This window comes from Mastigoproctus giganteus, chromosome 13, assembly GCF_048544385.1.
Source record: "Mastigoproctus giganteus isolate SK-2022 chromosome 13, ASM4854438v1, whole genome shotgun sequence".
In the NCBI taxonomy this organism is placed as follows: domain Eukaryota; kingdom Metazoa; phylum Arthropoda; class Arachnida; order Uropygi; family Thelyphonidae; genus Mastigoproctus; species Mastigoproctus giganteus.
Genome location: NC_143587.1, coordinates 86,359,376 through 86,383,536, shown reverse-complemented (window position 1 = coordinate 86,383,536; position 24,161 = coordinate 86,359,376). Strand labels below are relative to the sequence as shown.

The 24,161-nt window shown below is 35.0% G+C and overlaps 1 protein-coding gene across 5 annotated transcripts in view; it reads right to left on the bottom strand.

Moving 5' to 3' along the window:
- Upf2 (UPF2 regulator of nonsense mediated mRNA decay) overlaps window positions 1-24,161 on the bottom strand; it is a 695,457-nt gene that overhangs the window by 640,005 nt on the left and 31,291 nt on the right. For all 5 annotated transcript variants that reach the window (XR_016547840.1, XR_016547841.1, XM_090387842.1 and 2 more), the window contains exon 2: window positions 6,023-6,114. Coding sequence is in view for 3 of the 5 variants with exons in the window: in XM_090387842.1 (XP_090243968.1) it covers window positions 6,023-6,043 (21 nt within the window). In the remaining 2 variants the exon portion in view is untranslated. The remainder of the gene's footprint in view (window positions 1-6,022; window positions 6,115-24,161) is intronic.

The window sequence follows — 24,161 nt, the reverse complement described above, 5'->3', positions numbered from 1 at the left end:
TTAACTTTTTTCTTCATTGTTTTCATCACAATACCATGTTTCATTGTTTTCATCACAATACCATGCTATTCATCACAATACCATGTTTTTCACTATCAAAAACTTCTCAAAGCTCACCACTTGCTTATGTATTATCATGGAAAGTAAGTGAAATACCAGTACAGTTTATGGCCATAAGCAGTAAATCAGCTAATCCCAATGTATCTGCATTCCAGGAAGGTGTCACAATTCTCTCTTACATTACCAAAAAAAAAAAAGGCCAAAACATTATTATGACATGTGGTGTGCATCAACAGCTGTGAAACCAACTGTTCAACAGGAGAGGTAAAAAAAAAAAAAAAACCACAGATCATCACATTTTATAATTCCACAAAAGAGATGAGGGGGCTGACATAGTTGGACGAGTTATGTGATACATTATGATATCAGCCAGATGCTATATACTGGTCCACAGTCATTTTTCCCTTCCCTGATGAATTTAGCAGGCATCAATTTTCAAGCACAATTTTTTTCTAACAGTACACATGCAGTTGGTAATATGTGAAGATGGCTATTGATAAGAAAAATAAATATAATCCTGATAAAAGATGGGCACACAAAGCAATATATTGCCAATATTTTTGTATTCCAGTCCCACAGAATTTGTCTAATGAATGCCACACGTCGTAAGTTCAAATTATGGAGGTGGGGGATTTAGAATGGATCGCAGGGAATTCTCTCTTAGCTCACAAGTTAATAATTAATAGAATAAGTTACCTCCAGTTGAGACTGAAAGCTTGGGTAATTTCTAAGGTCAGCTGGATAGATTAACTACGCAAAAGAATCAAATAGGTGGTTTATTTTATTATACAGGGGTGGACAAAAATCTGAATCACCTTAAAAAAAGTAACATTTGTAGTGAAACGTATGTTGTTGTTGTTGTTATTTGGAGCATTAGCAACTAAGGCCATATTGCTCCGGGATATGCGGTGTTCATTCCCTGACCTTTCCATATCCTCCATATTTGGTGGTGACAGGCTCGAACCCCGGTCTAATCAAGAAGCGTGTGCTATGCACTGCTGCTCCTTCCCACCTGGCTACAGAGGCGCTGTAGTGAAACGTATAAAATATTGTTTGATTACAGTCATTTTGTTTGTCGCAAAGCAAAAGTATTGCATCAGATAACACTTATATTGTATCAGACAGTAATTGCAAGGTATTGCATTGGCCGTTTCTATAAATACGGCGTTGGAAAGGTATATACGCTCATTAGTATCCTGTTTTGTGGAGGTATAAGCATGGCTCCATATGTTCAGTTGACATGAAGAAAAAATGCGTAGCTGTTGCTCTGTCCTTGGAAGGGCTTTCTATGTGTACTATCACTGATAAAATAGGCTGCCACCAATCAACAGTATCCGGGGTGCTGAAATTAAAGTGTGAAACTGGTGATGTGAAGAGAAGACCTGGATCAGACTATAAGAGGGTGACTATGCCTTCCCAAGATTGATATTTGAAATGACTATGCATTCATAATCGCCATGCTAGTGCTCCCGAACTAAAACTGGACTTTGAGATGGCCTCTGGTGTTGAAACATTCGGAATGTGATCTGCATGCCTATCGGCCCAAGAAGAAGCCTTTGTTGACCCAACAAATGAGGAAGAAGCGACTTGCTTGGGCTAAAATGTACTTTTCATAGACAAAAGAGCAATGAGACACCATCATATTTTCTGATGAATCGAAATTCAACTTGCATGGCTCAGATGGGAAGCGATATGTCAGAAGACTAAAATCGGAGGCATATCATCCTGACTGTAAAGTTCCTTGCCGGTCAGATGTTCTAGGGATGTATAACCAGCAAAGGGGTGGGGCAAATTAAGTTTATTAACGGAATGGTGAATGTAGAAATCTACACTGCTATTTTGGAGGAGTGCCTGAAACCCGTTATTAGGGATCACCACACAGAGATCCAAAACTGCATTTTTGAACAGGACTCAGCACCTTGTCACATAGCAAAACTGGTAAGTTTTATGCTATTTAGATTTAATGAAGAGTTTGTCTTCTTGTCTCAAGGCTTAAAACATACTTACACCAATGTTTCCCCTCGTTTTTCTCCCTTAAGTTGCAGTCATACCTCAGAAATGCTGGCATTACAGTGTTGGACTGGCCCAGCAACAGTCTAAATTTGAACCCAAATGAAAATTGCTGGTACATAATGTCGTCTTAAATTGCTCAGAAGAAGTCAACAAGTAAGATTCAGCTGCAGGACAGCATTGTAAGGGTGTGGTATAATGAAATTGGGCAACTGTATATCCAGAAGCTGATTAACTCTATGCCAGATCGTTGCAAGGCTATAATTGCAACTCGAGGAGGAACAACAAAATATTGAGGACTTATTTTGCTGATTTACAGTACATAATACTATTACGTTAACTCATTTCAGTTTGTAAACGTAAATGCAATAAAATGTATGTTTGGTTGTCATGATTGCCATTTGCATGATTTCTCATATTTCCATTAATTACGTATTTTACCCTTTGGGAAGATATTTACGGCAATTAGGTATAGCAAGTGGAGTCTTTTTATTGGATTTCATTCACAGAGATATATATATCCCATCTAACAAATGCATTTCGAACATTTCTGCAACCCACAATGCAGTGCAAAACACATTATTTGCAAAATTCACAAATGATTCAGTTTTTTTGTTCGCCACTGTAATACATCCACCACAAAACCAAGAGAACTGTCTACTCTGTGGAAGTAAGCAATATCACATCGAGTCCGAACTTGTTTGAACAGCTGCCTGCTACCAGTATGGAGTTTCATGGAAGGTTTCTACATATTTGAACATGACTGTCCGTCCACAGAGCTCATTCATTTTGTAAAAATACACCCTATTACTATTTCATTTCTGTATTATTTATAATAAAATTTTTGTGTCACATAAAAATTGTGCACAATAGAGAAATTCTGTTTGCGCTTTTGAATTCAGAAAAAAAAAAAAAAAAAGTGTGTTGACTAGTGTAATTAATTTTTTATCTGTGTTAAATGAATTATAAATAATAAATTAATGATGAATTACTGGGTCATTTCCCTAACTTATGAATCCTGACTTATTAAGCTCAATAAGATGAACAATATAATGTTTTCATGAATGAAAATGATATTTGAATATTTACTTATTTCAAATACAAATGGATAAATACAGTTAATATTTTTGGTGTACCTACTTTCACCTTACTATATATTTATTGAAAGTAACATAAATCACTAGAAAGGTACACAGCAATCTGAAAACAAACAGCTTGTATTTCAATTGCACAGCTAGAATAATCTGTAAAAAAATATCTGTCACAAGCCAAATTTCTTAGTCATCAATGGCAAGAAAATACCCAGATTTTTCAAACCATGAGAATTAGTACTGCTGTTTAATACTAATGTGTACATATGCAGGTAATGCCCCTGACTCGATACATTTTGTCTAGCACTTAACAAGTTTTTGCACACGATTCAGCCAAAATTCTTTCAGCTGAGAGGCCAACTATCTCTTCAGTGCTGTTTAAACTTCTACATGGAATCCTACATGGCTGAAGTGAGGTTACACAATATAGTTTTGAAACAATGTTATTGTTTTGCCAGGTCCTACTTAACTGATTCTTTTTGAGCTTTCCCAATGTCTCAGTTTACCAGAATAAAGTGATTATGACCCCTTTTTTCCTAGTTTGGTGAAGGTAACACTCAAAAAAACCTGAAAAATTGCTTCTGCTTAAAACAGTAACTTGAAAACAAACAACCACACAGAAACACTACTGCAATATGTACTAAAATAAACCATAAGTTCCAGGTAGAACCTAATTGGAACCTGTTGCTCCACCTAGTGCTGAGGTTACAAAATAAGAAGCATTAGATTTCAGTCAGCCATCCTACATTACAGAATGTGTACCAGTAGAATCAATAAAAGGGGGGGGGGGGATATTCACACTTTTAATAGTCTGTGTATAATATAATAAATGAGGAAAATTTTAGTTTTGCTGAAAATGCAGTTAACTTATAACTACATTTTATAATTGTACAGTATTTTTGATTTTGATAGTAATCTTAGGAATGTGTTAATTTATCATTGTACTATGAAGTCAAAATAAGGGGGAAAAAAAAAAAAACCATTTAGAAGCATTCATACACAGCCACTCCCCAACTTACATAAGGCTTGCGTTCCTCGGAACTCTACATAAGTCAGAATTTCCCTAAATGCTTATGTAGCACTCACATTATGCATGCCAAATTTGATTGAAGCAAAACAGAAATGTTCAACGAACATGTAAATAAAATTATTTATTCGATTTTTTTATCTCATGCACAGGAAAAATTACAAACGTGTGCAATTACAAAAATTTTACTTTAGCATTGTGGAAACCAGCACAATGCTTGAACCTATTAAACTACCTGCTCCTTGCCATGAACTTGGCTTGGGGTTCGTCGTGCTTATCCTTAATATCTTCATAAATACTTCTTGCTTTTGGTTGAATGGCCATTAGACTCAGGGACACTTGTTTCTGAATCTGATTTTCCATCCATATTATTAATAGCTTTTCCATCTTTGATATAGCACCTGAATGCTGTTTTGTGATCACTGTTGATCTTAAATACATTGATCCTTTAACATGTTCTTTTATATGTGCACTGTTCTTTAAAATAGTATTCACCGTTGAAGCAGTGAGACATAATTCCCATCCAATAGATGACAACCTTTGTCCTGCTCTCCGTACTTCTTAATCATTTTCATCTTCATTTCTAAATCAATTTTATTTTGTTTCCTAGCACTGCCACCACTTGCACTTTCCATTGGTCGCTTTCCCTTCATCATTGTAATAAGTAAATAGGAATGAAGAGAAGATTCTGAAAATTTATTTATGTTTTTTGTTATGATTGACCACAACATTTCACCCTAATAATGTAAAAATCCATAGAATTCCATCTATCGGTATTATCACAAATGCAATAAGATCAAATTTACTACCTGTTTATAATAGATTGCACTAACAGAAAAGCTCAATAAACTGGAAAGTGCAAATTGTTTTTATTGTTTTATGGTCATGACCTCCAGAAATGTGCTTCAGAAAAATACCACAAAGGCGTTCAAAAACTGATTCTAATAACGGAACATATGATAACGATGAAAGTGTAGTAAATTCAACGACCAGACTGTGTAGCCCTTCCTCTCAGCCAATAGCAGCGTTCGTAAACGTGTATGTATGTATGTTTTGTTTTGTTTTTGCATCGTTTAGTTAAATGTGATTTTTGTGTCGAGCTTATTTGACATAAACTTATATAAAACTAATACAATTTCCATTATAAAAATGACCTTTTACTGTTATATAGCAAAAATTTCAACTTCTGAGGTTTTAGAATGAATTACCAAAAAAAAAAAAAAAAAAACAAAGCATTATTGGGTTCACATTATGATATTTTCACAATACCTCCATTTATTCCTACAGGATGCAAAATAAATTTCCATATTTTTTTCAGTTTGCACCAGCCAGCAAAAACTTATGTAAAGTCGAGTGTTACATAAGTCAGGGAGTGCCTGTACGTACGTAGTTTTCGTTTTTGTGGAATTTTTTCGAATTCCACAAAAAACTTTACATGCTCTACAAGGTCCACACAGTCTCATAAAACACATGAGAGAGAGAGATAACAATATCAAAATCACTATTGAAAGAGTTGCAGAACAGCTGCAAAATCTCTGAATGATAGAAAAAGTCCAGGTAAAAAGGTATATTTAATATGTTTTGTAATGAATAAACTTTTTATGACATCAACAAATACTGATCATGATCAAGCAGAGATTTAAATTTTTTGTAAATATTTCACATTCTTAATATCTAACCTGAAAAAAGGAAAAATTACCAATGAAATGGTGGTTATACAGATTAAAGCAGTAATTTGCGACTTAATCTATTATAGAATTTTTTTCTAAAATTTGCATTTTATCATTCAATAGAAATGTTTAAAAATATTTTAAAATACCTTAAATCTCCATACCTGATTTCCATTGTCACTCATGATACTATGTGGACCTAATAAATGCCCATTACTCAGATAAGCCAGTAGATGGGAAGTTTGTCATGTCACATCTGAAAGAAAATAAAGTTTAGTTTATATTCTGGGTAAGTTATGTAACAAGAGGGGTGTTCAAAATTTCACTATGGCAGTTATATACAACCCTCAGTCAATAATGAGCAGTTATTAAAAATAACCACTATTAACTATTTGAATTGGGCATGAAGGAGAAGAAATTAACACACAAAGAAAATCAACAAAAAATATATTTTGACAGTTACATAAGGGCATACAACAGGTATTGCATTACATTTTATTATATGCAGTAATTGTTTGCTTGTATAACACACAATTACTTTTCAAAACCTTAGGATCATTAACTTTTTCCAAAATAAAAATAAATCTCCAAAATAAGAATTAGGTGCACAGGTAATAGTCAACACAAACTATTAAAGTGATTACCAACATTTGTTATCCTATATAAAAATAAGTTAGTATATCCTATATCTAACTGATTTCTCTTTTGAAGAATTGTAAAAGTTAATTGATAAAGCCACTTCTGTTTTTTTTTTATGCCCTGGCATGACCACTAGGTCATGAGTTTATAATTAATCATTTCAACGATGAAGACAATCATTAACTACATTTAGGCTTTGAACCATGGTCCACTTAAATGTGTGCTACTACACACTTGCACTTGACACTTTGGGCTTTTTTTAATTGTTAGAACTCAACTAAATGTCTACAATGTGTACCCGTATCCATTTATAGTATAAGTAGGCTCTGTGGATTTATCCCTTCTATTAACCTATCAGCATATGTGTGAAAACTGAAAACTTGAGATTTTGTCAAATGTGTGGGGTAAAAATCACTCAACACATAACTGTATTCCTCATTAAGACAGGACAAAGTAAATCACAAAATATATTAACATTAGTTGGGGCATATGATGCAAGAAAGCAAGCTTACAGAGCATCAGCCAAAAAAACCCTTCCCATTTCACCCACCTGTATGGAGTAGGAAGGGGTAGGCAACATGAAACAATGAATAATGTAATTTGAAAGATACTTTTTAAATATACAGACAAAAGATCCTTCACAGTTAGGAACAGCTGTGAAAGTGAGGCTCAATGGCATGAAATAAGCAATATTGAAATGGCAGATGACTATTTATTAGAAAATTTTTTTGTACTAATGACAAGTAAAGTTCCTCCAGCTGATGTCACAGATGTGAAGTTTTAAGTGAGAGAGATGGAAAGAGAAAGAATGAACTGAAATATTAAGGTTAATTATGAGGGTATTGTTGAACTCAGGAAATATATCTCTGGATTAAGAAGTGTCAAGAGTCAGCAGTACAATAAAGGCTGTTAGGAGTGAAGTAGTAACTATAGACTGATCAGTCTGACTTCAATAGTAGGGAGAATCAAGATGGCAACAATAAGGAGTGCAATAAAGGGACATTTAAGTAGAAATGGAATTCTGAAGGATACACAATATTTTTAAGGAAAAATCATGTTTAACTAAGCTGATTACTTATTTTAACGCAGTTACTATTGAGCTGGCTGTATGAAATAATTTTGACATTGGATTGTAGCAAAATATCTGACTCGGTCACTACTGAAAGGCTGTATAAGTTGTATATAGTGGGATCATAGGTAAGATTCTATGATGGATTACAGGGTGGCTGCAGGGCAGGAGGCAGAGAGTTGTAATTAATGGTTATTTTTCAGACTGGTCTAATGTTAGAAATGAGGTTCTCCAAGGATAAGTTCTGGGATCACTGTTATTTCTGATTTTCATAAATGACATCGATGAAGGCACAGAGCCACAATATCAAAATTTGCTGTAATTGATGTGAATATTGGGAGAGTGGTTAATGATCAGTGCTAAAAGCAGTGCACCTTCACGAGGATAGGCTTCAACAATGGGCAAAAATGTGAAAGCTATGTTTTAATGTAGCAAAATGTAAGGTCCTACATTTGAGGGATAGCAATCTCAAAATAACCTATACACTTGGTGGGATCAAATTAAAAGTAGTAGAGAAAGAAAGGGATTCTGAAGTTATGCAGTAATCACCTTCAGATACACAGTCTGCATAGAAAGAAATAGAAATCTCTTTGCAAATCCTTTTTGAGCATTATCTCAGTTTCAATCTATTTTCTATACTACTACACTTAACTGAAAAATAGTGGAAACTTTAATACACATATGGAGTAAATTTATCCTGCCACTAAACAAATATGTTTAGAGGAAAGGCAAGGGGAAGTTCTTAGGACTATATAACCTCTTCCATATATCATAGATAGAAATGTTGTTAAAGGTACTGAAGAGTGGAGATAACTGTGCTTCAAAGGTGTATTTGTTTTCAAGACTCATTAATTAATTTTCACCCCAGTGCATGTGCTCCCAGGTATGTAAGATATTAATTCCTTCCTGTTTCACTTATGGTATGTTTCATCCTTGAATCTTGTTTCAAGTTTTTAAAGTCACTTTACTTTGACTTTCATTTAGGTCTAATGTGAACCCTTGCTATTAGTGTTTTGTTTGAAACTGGCACATTGTCTCTTTAACTTTCTTTCCATTTTACTCTGTACCTTGTGAGGCTTGATTTTTAATGTAATTTCAAAAATCTAATGCCAATTTTTGATTCCTTAGTCAATTCAGTTCATATTTCCTTCATTGTGCTGCTTAACTGAAGCTAATTATTATTCATTTTCATTTTTATTTTGAGTGATCAAGTTTTAAATATTACAGTTGGGTGGTAAAAACGAACCTCTACAATTCCTTACTGGTTTGATTCTTTATCCTGTAATATTTTCTGAGAAGACCCTATTTGGTAAACTGAGGACTATTTTTGAAATTAAGCAATGCTAAATGCATTGCAAAGTTTTCATGCTTGAAATTTATATACATTTAGAAAGTTGTTGTTGTTATTTGGTTTTTTTAGGAGCATTAGCAACTAAGGCCATATTGCTCTGGGGATATGCTGTGGTTATTCCCTGACCTTTCCGCATCCTCTGTATTTGGTGGTTATGGGCTCGAACCCCAATCTAATCAAGAAGCGTGTACTATGCACTGCCGCTCCTGCCCACCTGGCTACGGAGGCGCCACATTTAGAAGGATGGGATACATACTATCAATGCAGACGAATGTATAGTACTCTAAATTATATATGTATAATTTAGAGACTAACACAATTTAAACAGATGTATGTAAATTTCAAACAAACTTTCAGGTGCAGATACACAGTGATGTTATGTTAAATCTTCTCTGGAGAAATTTGGAAAAACCTGATCTGTTTCTTTGAATATTTCTAACATTCGATCACGTTTGGCATAAAGGTCTCCTAAACATTCTTCCAACATATGGACTGCTTTCTTTTTTGCAACTGTATAGCCACTTACTGCAAGTAGTGGTAGATGACTTCTAACTTCTCAACTGATGTCAGAGTTTCCCACAGTTCTGTTCTTTCACTGCTCTTTTTCTCCTAAATTAATGACCTTCTCCAACTAACTGGCAATCCTATCCATGATTCTGATGACTTTCCATGATTTTACACTGCAACAATCCCTGCTCTAAACAAACGCTACAACCTTTCAATATTCATTGCTGGTTCCCCAAATATTGATCTCAATGTAATTCTCCAGTGGAGAGAAGAAAACTTAGTTAATTTCAATCCTTCTAAAACTATCCATTTGTATCACACAAAACAGAGTTTGCTACTCCTGTGCTCATTTTTAACAACACTGATTTCTAGATAGGATCATAGTATGGAAAAAAATGTAATGAGATTGCCTTGATAGTCTCACCAACCCAAATCAGTTGGCCTTAAAAGTTGCTTTTTTGTACGGACATTCTTTGTGCATCATACATCACCAAAGAATGGATTAAAGTCAAGTTTTGTAAAGCTGAAAGTAAAGTCCCACTGAAACATAGAAAATGTTATGAACAACCTATGGGGGATAAGGCTCTGTCCTGAGCTCAGATATTTCGATGGTTTCAGTGTTTTAAAGAGGACAGAGAGTATGTAGCAGAGAATCATCAAAGTGGACAATTGAAAACAACCTGCAGCAATGAATTGGTGGACGAAGTGTGCAATTTACTAGCAAGTGAATGTGATTAAGGAATTGATAAGGTCTGTATTACCACAGACTTGGGAAAAAGAAAAATCTGCTACAAAGTTGTTCCACACTGTTTGTGTAATGAGGAAAAACTCAGACAATTGGATGCTGGCAAAGTTGTAGAACTTAATTTCCTAAAATAGCATTATTTACTGGGGACAAGAGTTGTGTCCAGTATGATCCTGAGAGCAAAAGATAAAGCAAAGAATGGCAATCATAAAACTCACCAAGACCAAAAAAAAAAAAAAAGTTAATTTCCAGAAATTGCATATCAAAACCATGCTAACTGCATTCTTCAATCATCAAAGGAATTCATTCCAGAAGTAAGGACACTGTACCAGTGATTACTACTAACCTGTAAGTAGTAATCACTGGTAACAGGTAATACCGAAATGTTTGTAGGCAAGAATCATGTGGATGTAGACAGATTTGGAACAGTCTGGTTGGTTGCTGTATGACGATGTGCCTTCTCACACAGCAATCAATGTTCACGTTTCAGGCTCACAAGCAGGTTGCAGTGCTCAACTACTTCCTCTTACTCCTCTGACTTGGCTCCAGAAGACTTTTTTTTTTTTTTTTTGTTTTCCAAGTTAAAAACGAGATTGAAAGGGCACCGATTTAACATTGTTTATGATATTAAGAAGAATGTGACAACAGCACTAAATACCATCATGTCAGAAGTTTTCCAAGTCTTTCCAAAGTGTGTATGAATGATGCACACGTGTATTCAGTCCCTTGGGAACTATTTTGAGGGACAAGGTTGTTTTTTGTTTTTTTTTTTTTGTTTTTGGCTGATGCTGTATAAGCTTGCTTCCTTGCATCACATTCCTCTACTAATGCTAATGCCTCTTGTATAAAGCTCTGGGATGAATATTAACAAATTCAAAATATCAATGCTGAGAGGAAAGTAAAGTATCAGGGGACCACAACTGAAATAAGTAATTCATTTGGACCAATAATGTTTAGCACATCACTGTCAATGCAAGTGGATCAAAACGGAAAAGCAGGATTACAAAACACTAATGAATTTAACTATGTGAGTCAGATAAGATGTAACAAACATAATATAGAAGCAAGATCCATGGACAGGTGAAGTGGGAATTTTTTTTTTTTTTTGATGATGCTGTATGAGCTTGCTTTCTTGCATCATTTGACACTTCTTTTGATGCCATCTCCTATTGGAGGTTGGTGTTCACCATGCTGTACTTCTCTCTATCTCGGGCAAGATGAAAAAGATCCTCAGGTGATCTACCAGTCCAGTACTAGCCATGGTGATTATTCTTGGGAAGCATAGTGCAGTAGTTTCTCCTTGCTTTCTGCACTGCAGTACTTCAGTTGCTGTTGTATTTGGTTTTTAGGAGCATTAGCAACTAAGGCCATATTGCTCTGGGGATATGCGGCGGTCATTCCCTGACCTTTCTACATCCTCCATATTTGGGGGTCATGGGCTTGAACTCTGGTCTAATCAAGAAGCGTGTGCTACGCACTGCTACACCTGAAGTAATCGGAAAATGAGTCAGAATGAAGTCCGGAATTTTTATACATATGTATTATTCAATTAGTTTTGCACTATTAATTTTTTTTTTTTTAATCTTCAGTGAGGTGGTGCTATTATCCCTTTTCCTCCCTCAATCTCTAGTTAATAATGTTCAATATATTAAATGATTTTTGAATTTTCTTAAACATATTCTCATGGTGGTTTGTATAAGCTTAGTCCCAATGAATAAATTTTAAATTACAGCCAGATAAAATGTTAAATATTTACGCTATGTTGTAACATAGGCAAACAATCAGCTGACTGTTAGAACTAAGAACGTTCCAACTGTCAAATAAACACATTGACATTAGTAGAGGCACATGATACAAGAAAGCAAGCTTATATAGCATCAGCCAAAAATAAATAAATAAATTAAAAAAAAAAAAAAAAACCTTCCCATTTCACTGATACATTCGTTCCAAATGTTTGTCTAGTTCTGCCTTGAATTTATTTAAGCTATCAACTTCCACAACAACAGATGGAAGTTTGTTCCAGCAATCAACTACCCGCTGGCTAAAGGCAAACTACTGCACATCTATTCTACAACTGTCTTTCCTCAGTTTGAATCTGCCCCCTCAGGTTTGTGATCTGAGCAAGAGGAAGAATCTCATCAGCACTGAGCCTGCTCAATCCATTCAATACATGTCTATAAGTAGTTGAATACTACCTGATATGGTACAAAAACACTCAACCTTAACTACTATGCAACTCGTTAACAAGGTGATCACTGAGAAAATCAAATAACTTCTTCTTAATATCACATTTTCAACATAAAATCCAGGAGCACATAGTAACCACATTAAGCACAGATAGTGGCCATTTGACACTACTAATACTAAATACAGAAGTTAGATCTAGGTTAGGGGTTCCCAAAGGGGTCGATGAACCTTTAGGGGTCAATGAACTATTAGTGGTCAACTGGGGGTTGATTAAATAAGATCTATGTTGTAGAGTAAACCCCCGCTATTCGCGGGGGTTACATTCCTGAGAAATGTACATTCCTGAGAATAACGAAAACGCGAATACTGAGTTATGGCTCCCATAGTAATAAAGGGGTTCCATTCCAAAGTATGAAATATATAAGAAAAACTAGTCTAAAATTTTGTCTATGTATGTATTATATGTACCTTCATATTATGACTATGTACATAGTGAAATGCAAGCATATGGCATCGAAATGAAAATAAGAAACAATTTAATATTAAATGTAATATTTATTAGAAATTTCAAACAAATCTTTCAAACCAGTGCCTTTGCTAGCTAAAAAACTTATCCCGCCAGTGCTATCAACAGTTTCGCTAAAGTGTTGATAAAGGAGTTTTTGCCTTTTCACGAATGATGAGTGAACTTAACGGAATTTTATTTTGAGTTCGGTCTTCTCTCCACAGATTTAAAGCTTTTTCCATTTTTTCTAATTTAACATCACGAGTTACAGAGCAAATTTTTGAAGCAATTAGCGCGTTTTCACGGACACTACGGCGGATTTTTTCTTCCGATTTCTTGATTGATCGTACCGTTCACTCATTGATTTTATAATGTTTTGCCACTGAGGAGACACTTTCACCATTAGAAATTTTGTCTAATGACTCAATTTTATTCGCTAATGTCATCACCTTCTTTGATCTTTTCACATTTCCCTTGTTATTCGTAGCCATATTTTTGTATGGGTTAGAAAGAACTTGTCCATGATAAAGTCACTTTCTTCCATTAACACGCTCGAAAAAGTCTGTTTTACACTGCAAAACAGTAGATTTATCATTTTTGTAAGCATATCAATTTATAAGCATATAAATTAAAAGCAAACGACGAAACCTTCCATGACAAGCGCATAACACATACCGAACAAGGATTAGCGAGAAACATCCACGCTCGCGATTTTGTCACCCCTCACCCCCCCACCGAGCGCTGTTTTAACCTGGAAAGATAATTCTAGCCACACCAATGTTTTTTTATGGCGGAAAATATTCACGGCGCTTTAAAATTCACATTTTTTTAGATTTCATTTTATATTAAATCGGCGATTGCGAATACAGATACCGCGAATAGTGGGGGTTTACTGTATTATTATATTTAATTTTTTTATACATTTTTCTTTTTATTATTTTCTTCACTTCATTTCACTAAATTCATTTATTTTAAAATTTTTGTATTGTTCAGAAGTCTGGTTTAGTGATTTTGTGCAGCTAGCAAGTTGTACAATGTAATATTTTAGGCTCGCCTACTGTTCACGTGAACGATGACCATCACATGCAATTTCTCGTTTCAGTGACCAGAGTTATAGTATGGATTTAGAGTGCAACGAGTAAGTTCGAAATTTAAACATACATTAGTTTTATATTTATTTTATGGTAGATGCAGTTTATAAAAATATATTAATTTGTTTGCTATTATTTATTTTATGGTAGATGCAGTTTATAAAAATATATTAATTTGTGTGAATAGTTGTAAGTATATATATAATAATTATTTGTCAGACATGATTGCTTCATTATTTTTATTTAAGTTTAAGGAATTTAATATATATGTCAGTACTAAAAAGAAAGTGCCGGCAGTATTCCCAAGAATATTTAAACTTAGGGTTTATTTCTATGCCAGGAAATGATACAATGCCTCTATGTCTCATCTCTGAAAAAACATTTACTAACGATGCTATGAAGCCATCAAAGATGAAAAGCACATCAAAAGAATGCATCCTAATAAAAAAGAAAATAATTTAGAGTATTTTAAAAATTTAAAAGAAAAATTTCTTTTACATTCAAAAATGGGACTTAAGTCATTTTTTAAATCATCCACTTCTAAAAATGTTGACGGTGGAATGGAAGCATCTTTTTTACCTGCAGTAAGAGAGGTAATAAGTACTGTAATGAAGATAGACCCAGATCTAATGTTAAAAAACATTCCGCTGAGTAATAACACAGTGCAACATCACATCGATGAAATGGCCAAGGATATTAAAAAGTCTTTATTATTTGATCTACAAACAAATAAATTCGCCATTCGGTTAGACGAGGCAACTTTCGGAATAATGAGCATATTGATAATTTATGTTCGCTATTATAGCCCAAGAAAAGAAGAAATAACAGAAGAATTTCTTACTGCTGAGCAATTAGAGGCTTACACGAACAGGTGAAATTATTTTTGATTGTTTTGAAAAATTTTTAGACAAATATAAAATACCCATTTCCAATATAATTGTGGTGGCTTATGATGGAGCACCTGCAATGATTGGCAAATATAGAGGATTTCTAGCTCATCTGAAGAAAAGTCCAGAACTTTCAAACAGTGCATTGTGTTTTGCACAGACAACATTTAGTTGCAAAAAAAATTAATGAAAAACTTATTGATGTTCTAGATTTGTGCATAAAAACTATAAATATAAAATGGAAATCTTTAAATGATCGTCTTTTTGCACAATTGTGTGATAGCAATGACGAAATACAGTATAGAATAATTTGTTGTTTCACTCAGATGTGCGCTGGCTGTCCAAAGGCAACAGCCAGAGATTAGTCGAAATTTTCGATACAGCTGTAGAATTTCTCCTTCAAATTGATGAACTCATGGGAATGCAATTATTAGATTTAAATAGGCATATATTTTATTTAGCAGATGTTTTCCCAATTTAACAATATCCAAAATAAGTTACAAGGAAAAGATATTAATCTTATTCAAGCACGGACAATTATTCTTGGGTTTCATTCTAAAATTGATCTTTTTTTATCCACACTAAACCAATCAGATTTTCGTTATTTTGAAAATTTAAGACAACTGTCTATTCTCGAAAAAGATAAAATTTCTGCTGACGATATACTATTATATAGCGATTATTTGAAAAAACTGAAAGAAGATATGAATGTTCGCTTTAAAGATCTCGAAAACTTGGATGTACCATCATGGATTGTTGAGCCATTTGAATGTGACATAACTGGAATAGATATTTCTTTACAAGAAGAATTAATTGAAATTAGAGACGATCTTGAATTAAAAGAACAAATGGATATGCAAAATTTTGGAATTCAAAAAATATACGGCAAAAATGTCCAGGATTAAAACATATTTGAACCCTTATTGTTAGCCTTTCTGAGTTCTTATTTAATGGAGGTAGGTTTTAGCCTTTTTCTTAATAAATTGAATAATTTATTAAGAAAAAGTAGAAGTAGATTAAATATATCAGAACGCAGAGATTTATGAATAATATTAAGTAATTTTGAACCAAACATTTCAAACATTATATCTAAACATCAAGCCATCAACCAAACATCAACCATCTCATTAATAATATAAATACAGTGAAACTTCTCCTAACGGACACCTCTCGTTAACGGACATCTCTCTACAACGGACATTTTCAAATTCCCCAACTCACCTCCATTGGTTTTAAGGTGTTTGCAGCTTCTGTCTAGTGGATATTCTCTGTAACGGACGCGGACAGGCAATCTGCACTGTTTCGTTTAGATTAGCACTTAATTTGATCTCCCCATAACGGACAGCGGGCGAGTTCACGGCCCTTTTTCTAGGAACGTTTCTTCCACGTATTGCCTCAATCGTGTGTTTATTTTCTATTTCCGATTCTCTGAATTTTATCAAGGTTTACGTCGCGGTTCTAAACCCTTTTTCAAGAATTTTAAGGCACGTGTAAAACTTCTGATGAATTCGGTGTGTGCAGGGGAGGGGGGGAGAATATGGTCAGTTTTTCGTCTTTTCATTTTCAGTTTTGTTCAGTGTCGTGTGAAGTGCACAATGTCTTCTCGTAAACATTTAACTTTAAAAGATAAAGTCGAACTCATTAATGCGTATGATCGGCAAAAAAATAGTATTTGCAATCTCGCTGCAAAATTCAAAATCGGGAAGACGCAGGTAAGCAACATCCTAAAGAAAAAAAATGAACTGCTCAAACAATTTTGGCAACACGGAAATGATCAGGTTCAAAAATCATTCCAGAAAACTGTTGGACTTCAAATTTGTCGCGTACGTGCTAAAAAAATTCCCATTAATGGACCTATTATTAGGGAAAAGACTTTGGAGGTTGCGAAATCTATGGGAGTAAATGAGTTCAAAGCTTCTGTGGGATGGCTAGACAAGTTCAAAACTCGGCATAAAATTTCTTGGAAAACCGTAAGTGGTGAAGGTGAATCTGTTGATACTGGAGTTGTAACAGAGTGGACCGTCAAATTGGAAGAGTTATGTCGTGATTTTGAAGCTAAGGATATTTACAACTGTGACGAAACAGGGTTGTTTTTTAAAGCTCTTCCTGAAAAAACAATGAGTCTAAAAAACGAAAAGTGCCAGGGCGGAAAAATTTCTAAGGAATGCTTGACTGTACTATTGTGTACAAATATGCTGGGAGACTTTGAACAACCTCTTTTTATAGGAAACCCACAAAATCCTCATTGTTTCAAGGGCATAAAGTTGAATCTTTTGGATGTTGACTGGAAGTCTAATAAAAAAGCGTGGATGACACGAGATATCATGAGCGAATGGATAAGTCACTTTAACCAAAACATGATTCGACAAAACAGAAAAATTATTCTTTTCATGGATAATGCTGGATCTCACCCGCACAATGAATTGTCCAACATTCAAATCATTTTTCTGCCACCAAACACATCTGCAGAGTGTCAGCCCTTGGATCAAGGGATAATAAAAAAATTTAAACTTCACTACAGAAAACGTGTTTTAAGACATCTCATTGCAAACATGAACGATGTAACATGTGCGAGTGACCTTGCAAAGAAAATCAGCATCCTAGATGCGATTCAATGGATTTCCTCTTCAGTAAACGCAATTAGAAAACAAACTGTCGTGAACTGTTTTGTAAAGTCTGGCTTCTCAAACGCAAAAATAGAAGTTGTGAACAGCAATGTGGAGCACCAAGAAGAACAAGAACTTCAACATCTATTGATAATGTACAATACTTCCGCTACAAGTGACCCTGGCTACAAAGATATAGACTCAAACCTCACTACAGAAGATGGTGCTCTAGATATCAGTGACATTATCATCGATATTTTTCAAGAAGTTCCTCATGAGGATGAAGAAATGGAAGGAGGTCATTCTGTCGAAGAACATATTAACAACGAACCACCGATGAAAATAGAAGAAGCGCTCATACAAATCAATCTTTTAAAAATGTTTTTTGCCGCTGAAGAAGATACTGAAGGACTTTCGATGGTTTCTTCACTCCAAACAAATGTTGAAAACAAAATTATCAGCTGGAAGAAGGTGCAGAAGAAAATAAGTGATTACTGTATGCATTTTTCTTAAGATAAAGTCATAATATGCATAGCACAATTGTATGTATATTATTTACAAAAATATTGTGCAAAATCTGTATATAATTTAATTTAATTTTACATTAAACGTTTAACGATTTTTCTTTCTTTCTTTTTTTTTTTTTCTCCCTCAGACTTCTTGTTAGCGGACACTTCTCTCTAACGGACACATTTTCGTTCCCCATGGCTGTCCGTTAAAGGGAAGTTTCACTGTATATTATTTTCTTTTATTTTTATATACTTTTTGTAAATATTTATTGTTAATAAATATTTTTTTTACGTTTCCTATTTACTATTACTGACTTCATACTTGTACGTAATATTATTTTATACAATAAATTATTATTGGAACATTTTGCTTATTTCAATCAGTCGAACAAAATTTTATTAGAGCTAATATAATACACCACCGATTAAAAAATCCAAACACTTATCATAATTATCTTGAAATTTTTAACCATATGTGTTTTGGGTGCCCACTCTAAGAATCCTGTTTGTTTCCGCTGAAGATAATTTGGCATTAAAAAAAGTCAAAATATTTTGTGTTGAAGACTAAAAAAAAGTTGAAAATTCTACTCATACATAGATTGTCCTTCCATCTGAACAAAATCTAAATTTAAGATTGTTTATATAGAATACACATATCATTTTAGAGTTATAGTAATAATTAAGTTTTAAAGGGGGGGTCGATGCTTGAAAAAGGTTGGGAACCCCTGATCTAGGTGGAGGTTAATATAAAAACTAAATCAAAGTAGAGATTAATATATATGGTAAAGAATTTAATATAAAAGCAAGATCAAAGTAAAGATTAACATAGAGGCCAAATTGATAGTAAAAGTTGAAATATAATAATTGAAATACAAATTTAGATTGTAAAAATCACTTAGCACAATAACCCAACATTTGGCATATATAAATCAACAATTTGATTCAAGACAAAATATTTCGTTAGTTAGATTATTAATCTTTAACAAGAAAAATAATCATGGTCACTACACTGCAGGAAGCAAGATACTATACTAATTTCAAATTTGGCACACTGTGAAGTGTGCCAAATTTGAAATAAATTTTCAAACAATTTCGAAAAAAAGGAAGTGAATAATATTATTAAAAGCATTAATAATAATATCATTAATACACTTATTAATATTATTATAATTAATACTACTATTATTACGATATTTTTTTATAGTATTTGTAAACATGATAAGCAGAAATATATAGGCATGCAAATGTTTAAAATTTCAAGAGCTTATCAGTCATTTGAACTGGAAAATGGAAGGGTTTAATAGATTCATCAGAATTAGTATTTTTTTTTTTGTTAAAAAGGCATAAAAAACACAAATCCAAAAAAATCAAAATGTTTTTCAGAAATTAAAAAGAAAGTTGGTCACTGGTCCAATAACCTGTCACCATTTTGCAACATTTTGTGCATAGAGACTACCAGGTTAAAAAAGGCGATAAAAAAGGTTAACAAAAATGATTAAAAAAAAAAAAAAAAGGTTAAAAAAAAAGGGGGAAAGCATTTAAAATGGCAGTACTATAGGCATTAAAATAATATATGCATGACCCATCATATAACAACTGGACCAGAAGAAATAAGATATTAAAAGTCAAAGTTGAAGAAATTCTCTGGAATTCGAATCCAGAAGTCAATGAAACTCTATCAAATAATACATATATATATGTAGAAGATATTACTTTGAGGGAAAAAAAACGTAATGACAAGTTTTTAATTTTTTACAATTTTTTAAAATGCTAATGTTATTTGTCTCTAATGTTTGGCAATAAAGTTAACATAGGAAAAAAATATATTTAAAAGCTTTTATTTGCATAACTTCCAAATTTTCACAAAATTACAAATTTCTTGAAAAATTTCACTCTGAGTCATATGAATAGTCTACAACCTCACTTATGAAAGGATTACACTACTCTGCATTTTGAAAAAGAAAATTAGCATTAGCATATGATGCAAGAAAGCAAGCTCAGCGGGAAAAAAAAAAAAATACACTTCACATTTCACCTATCCATTTCCTCCAATTTCTTAAATTTGTTTAGGCTATCCAACTTCCACAACAACAGATGGAAGTTTGTACCAGCAATCGACCAATTGCTGGCTAAAGGCAAACTTCCACACATCTCTTTTGCATCTAAACTATTCTCCTTCCTCAACTTGAATTTATACCCGTGTGTAATCTGAACAAGAGGAAGAATCACATTGGCACTGAGCTTGCTCAATCCATTCAAAGAATTAACCACTTCAATCAGATCACCTTGCAGGTGCCTGGTCTCCAGATGCTGCAATTTGCAGAAACAGAAGCCCTTCTTGGTAAGAACAACCCTTTGTTCCACTCACCAATCTCGTTGCCGTTTGTACTCATTCCAGCAGCTCTACATATTTCCTAAAATGAGTCTTCCAGCCTATATGCAGTACTCAAGGTGTGGCCTGCTAGCAAAATTATTGTGTATATCATTGACAAGACCCCATGAGCTGTACTAGAAGCCTGTCTACACAGCACAGAGAACTTCATATCTGCTTATACAATTAGCCCTGGGTCTTCATTTTCCACTAAACTTTGATCCTTGAGGTTGTCACAGACATTCTCTCAGATATGCCAGACAAGCTGTACTTGCTACCTGTGAGTCTAAAACGCTGATGGAACTGATATTCGGGTAACACTCAAGTCAAGTGGACCCAATTTCGGCGAAGTCCGGACAGTCTGTGACAGCCAAATCCTCGGCTTGCACCTTCACGAGGGTGGGACTGTTAGTAATCCTGGGTATAACCTCTATGCACAAGTACATGGTGGGTGACCACCTAGGTGTGAACCAATGTAAGCAGGGATCGATGTGTGGTGCCCACACCACATGGAGGAACGCCGCCCCTCTATGTTACCAGGCAGTTACTAGGTAGTAGATGACTCTCATCAACTGGTGCAATACCACCACTTTGCTTATTGGAGGCTTGAAGTGGTGGAACCCATGTTTAGTCTCTAGAGCTAACTTCCGGTCAACGCTTCCCCATCTCTTCCATCATGCAGTATGATTTATGACTTTTGAGGTTATGATGAACATCGTGGTGAGATCCAATATTCCTTACATTTCGAGGGTATAGCTCTAAAACGGTGTTCGCAGACCGGCCGATAGTTAGTACACAGAACCGAACCTATTGGTAACTCTCTAAGAGGCTTCTGGATCAGCTAGTGTATAATCCTGCTACCTCTACTCTGCCAGATAGTGACTGGAGGGAGTCCGAGTAGTGTGTATGCGGGGAGCATTGTCGAGGCCACGTTATGTCAAGGATCTGGGTATATTCTTACCATGTGTACGCCATATCCAAAAATTTCATTACTTCATACAGCATGTCCCACCCACTTTTTCTTACTATTGAATACACCATGAACTGTCAAACTAATAGAGCAAGCTTATCTACAAAAAGATCTAAACCTCCCAAGCACTTCCTAATTCATTTCACAAATATACGTGATCTCAATTCTAATCTCAACGATGTCCATTTCCGCTTGCAGTCTGCCAAACCCCATGTACTTTTTCTGACAGAATCTCAGTTATCGGTTGATTCAACTACTGCTCATCTCAGATGCCCAAATTATTTGCTGTATGATTCTTTTCGCCTCAAAGGTGGTACTTGTGCATATGTCCGTTCTGATATTCCCTGGCAATTTGGAATCTCCCTCTTTGATCTTCTCTGGCTTAAAATCTCTCTATCTCATTGTGTCAAATTCATCTGTTGTCTCTACCGTTCTCCCAACTACTAATCACTTGGAGCTCTTTGACTTCCTCCAGACCAACTTTCCTAACAGTGAGGTAATTTTTCTTGGTGATTTTAATGTTCACAACTCCAGCTGGCTTCCGTTTTCTAGTCACACCAACCCAGCTGGTCGAGATACTGAAGCTTTTGCAATTACTAATGACCTTGCACAGATTGTTCATTTACCAGACAATCCTAATCATACAGCCAATACGCTTGATCTTTTTCTTACAAACAACCGTTCTAAGTACATGGTCGAAGTGAGAGATCCTTTAGGCACTTCAGATCACAACTTGGTGATTGTCTCTTCTCCAATGGAACCTTTACTCATGGGTATTCCCAACCTCGTGTTTTTTGGCATTACAAGAATGCAAAATGGGATGACCTGCGAGACTTCTTTTCTTCTTTTCTTTGGTCGGATTACTGTTTCAAAAGTTCTGATGTCAATGTTTGCTCAGATCGTGTCAGTGAAATTATTCTTGCAGGAATGGAATGCTTTATCCCACACTCCACTTTAAAATCTCGTCCTTTATCTAAACCTTGGATTTCCAATAAATGTGCTAAGGCTGTTCAAGAGAAGAATGTTGCATATCGTAATTTGCTTGTTTCTAATTCTTCAGTTTCATTTTCTGCCTTCACCAAACCTCGCAACAATTGTAAAGCAGTTATTAATCAGTCCAAACTAGAGTTTGAACAGGCTAAGAGTAGCCCTAATGTCCTAATGGTAGCCGAGCATTCTGGTCTCTTGCCAAAGCTATTGACCGCAACTTTTGCCCATCTCTGCTCCCACCTCTGTCCAAACCAGATGGTTCTGTTGTCACTTCAGCCAATGATAAAGCTGACCTGCTAGCATCCCATTTTTCTTCCAACTCATGTATTAATGATCTTGGTAAAACACCTCCTACCATTCCCAACACACTCTATTCAATGCCTCCTGCGGTCTTTCGTCAAAGCGATGTCAGAAGGATTTTGATGAATCTTGATGCTAAGAAAGCTCCAGGTCCCGATGGTATTTCTGCACTTGTTCGCAAAACCTGTGCTCCTGAACTTACTCCTATTCTTTGCCGAATTTTTTCACTTTCTTATTCCAAAGGTGTTTTTCCTTCTACTTGGAAATTTGCTCATATCAAGCCAGTTCCTAAAAAGGGTGACAAATCCCTCCCATCCAATTATCGTCCCATTGCAATTATTTCTACTCTTTCTAAAGTAATGGAGAAATCAATTAACCGGCAACTCTTAAACTACCTAGAAACCTTCCGTCTGATCAACGATCGCCAGTATGGATTCAGTCAGTGTCGATCCACTGGTGATATTCTGGCTTATGTTACCCATTTATGGACTAATTCAATGGAAAGGTTCGGTGAAACACAAGTAGTTGCTCTTGACATCTCAAAGACATTCAATCGTGTTTGGCATAAAGGTCTTCTAAACAAGCTTCCATCTTATGATTTGCCAACTGTTTTTAGTAACTGGTTATCCAGTTTTCTCTCTGATCACTCACTGAGGGTGATGGTAGATGGCTCTCTGTCTTCTAACTTCTCCACTAATGCCGGTGTCCCCAAGGTTCAGTTCTTTCCCCCACTCTTTTCCTCTTGTATATTAATGACCTTCTTCCATCGACTGGAAATCCTATCCATAGTTTTGCCGATGATAGCACACTGCATTCAACCTTCCATTTTGAGAAACCTTGTCCTGCTCAATCAGCTTCAACTTCTCGAAAATCTGCTACCTATTCCTCAAATGCCGATCTTCGGGTAATTCTCCAGTGGGGCAAAGACAACTTAGTTGATTTCAACCCTTCTAAAACTCAGTCTTGTCTTATATCTCGCAGAAAGGATTCTTCTGCTCCTATGCTTATCTTTAGTGACACTCCGATTTCTAGGCAAAATGATATATCTCTTTTGGGGATTATCCTGACTTCTAATCTCTCTTGGCACAAGCACATTACAAATAATGCTTCTTCTGCATCTAAAAAACTTGGTTTTCTCTTTCGCTCTCTGCGTTACTTTTCTTCCAAACAGCTGCTCACTCTGTATAAATCGCAAATCTGCCCAGCCATGGAACATTGTTCCCACATCTGGGGTGGTGCCCCCCAAAACCTCTCTCAGGCTTCTTGATTCCATTCAGAAGAGGGCAGTTAAGTTAATTAATGGCTCATCTCTAACAGAGTCTCTGCACTTGCTGTCTCATAGACTTACTGTTTCTGCTGCATGCCTCTTCTACAGATACTTCCATGGGCACTGTTCTTCTGAATTAGCTTCTATAATTCCTGCTCTCTCTTTCAAAACATCTTCAAAAAGGCCTCTGAGGTTGAGAGAGTACATATCCAAAATTTAAAACAAATACACCAACCGTTTAACTATAATGGATTAATACTGAAAATAAAATGTACCAAACGATACTACACTGTAAAATAATATATGCAA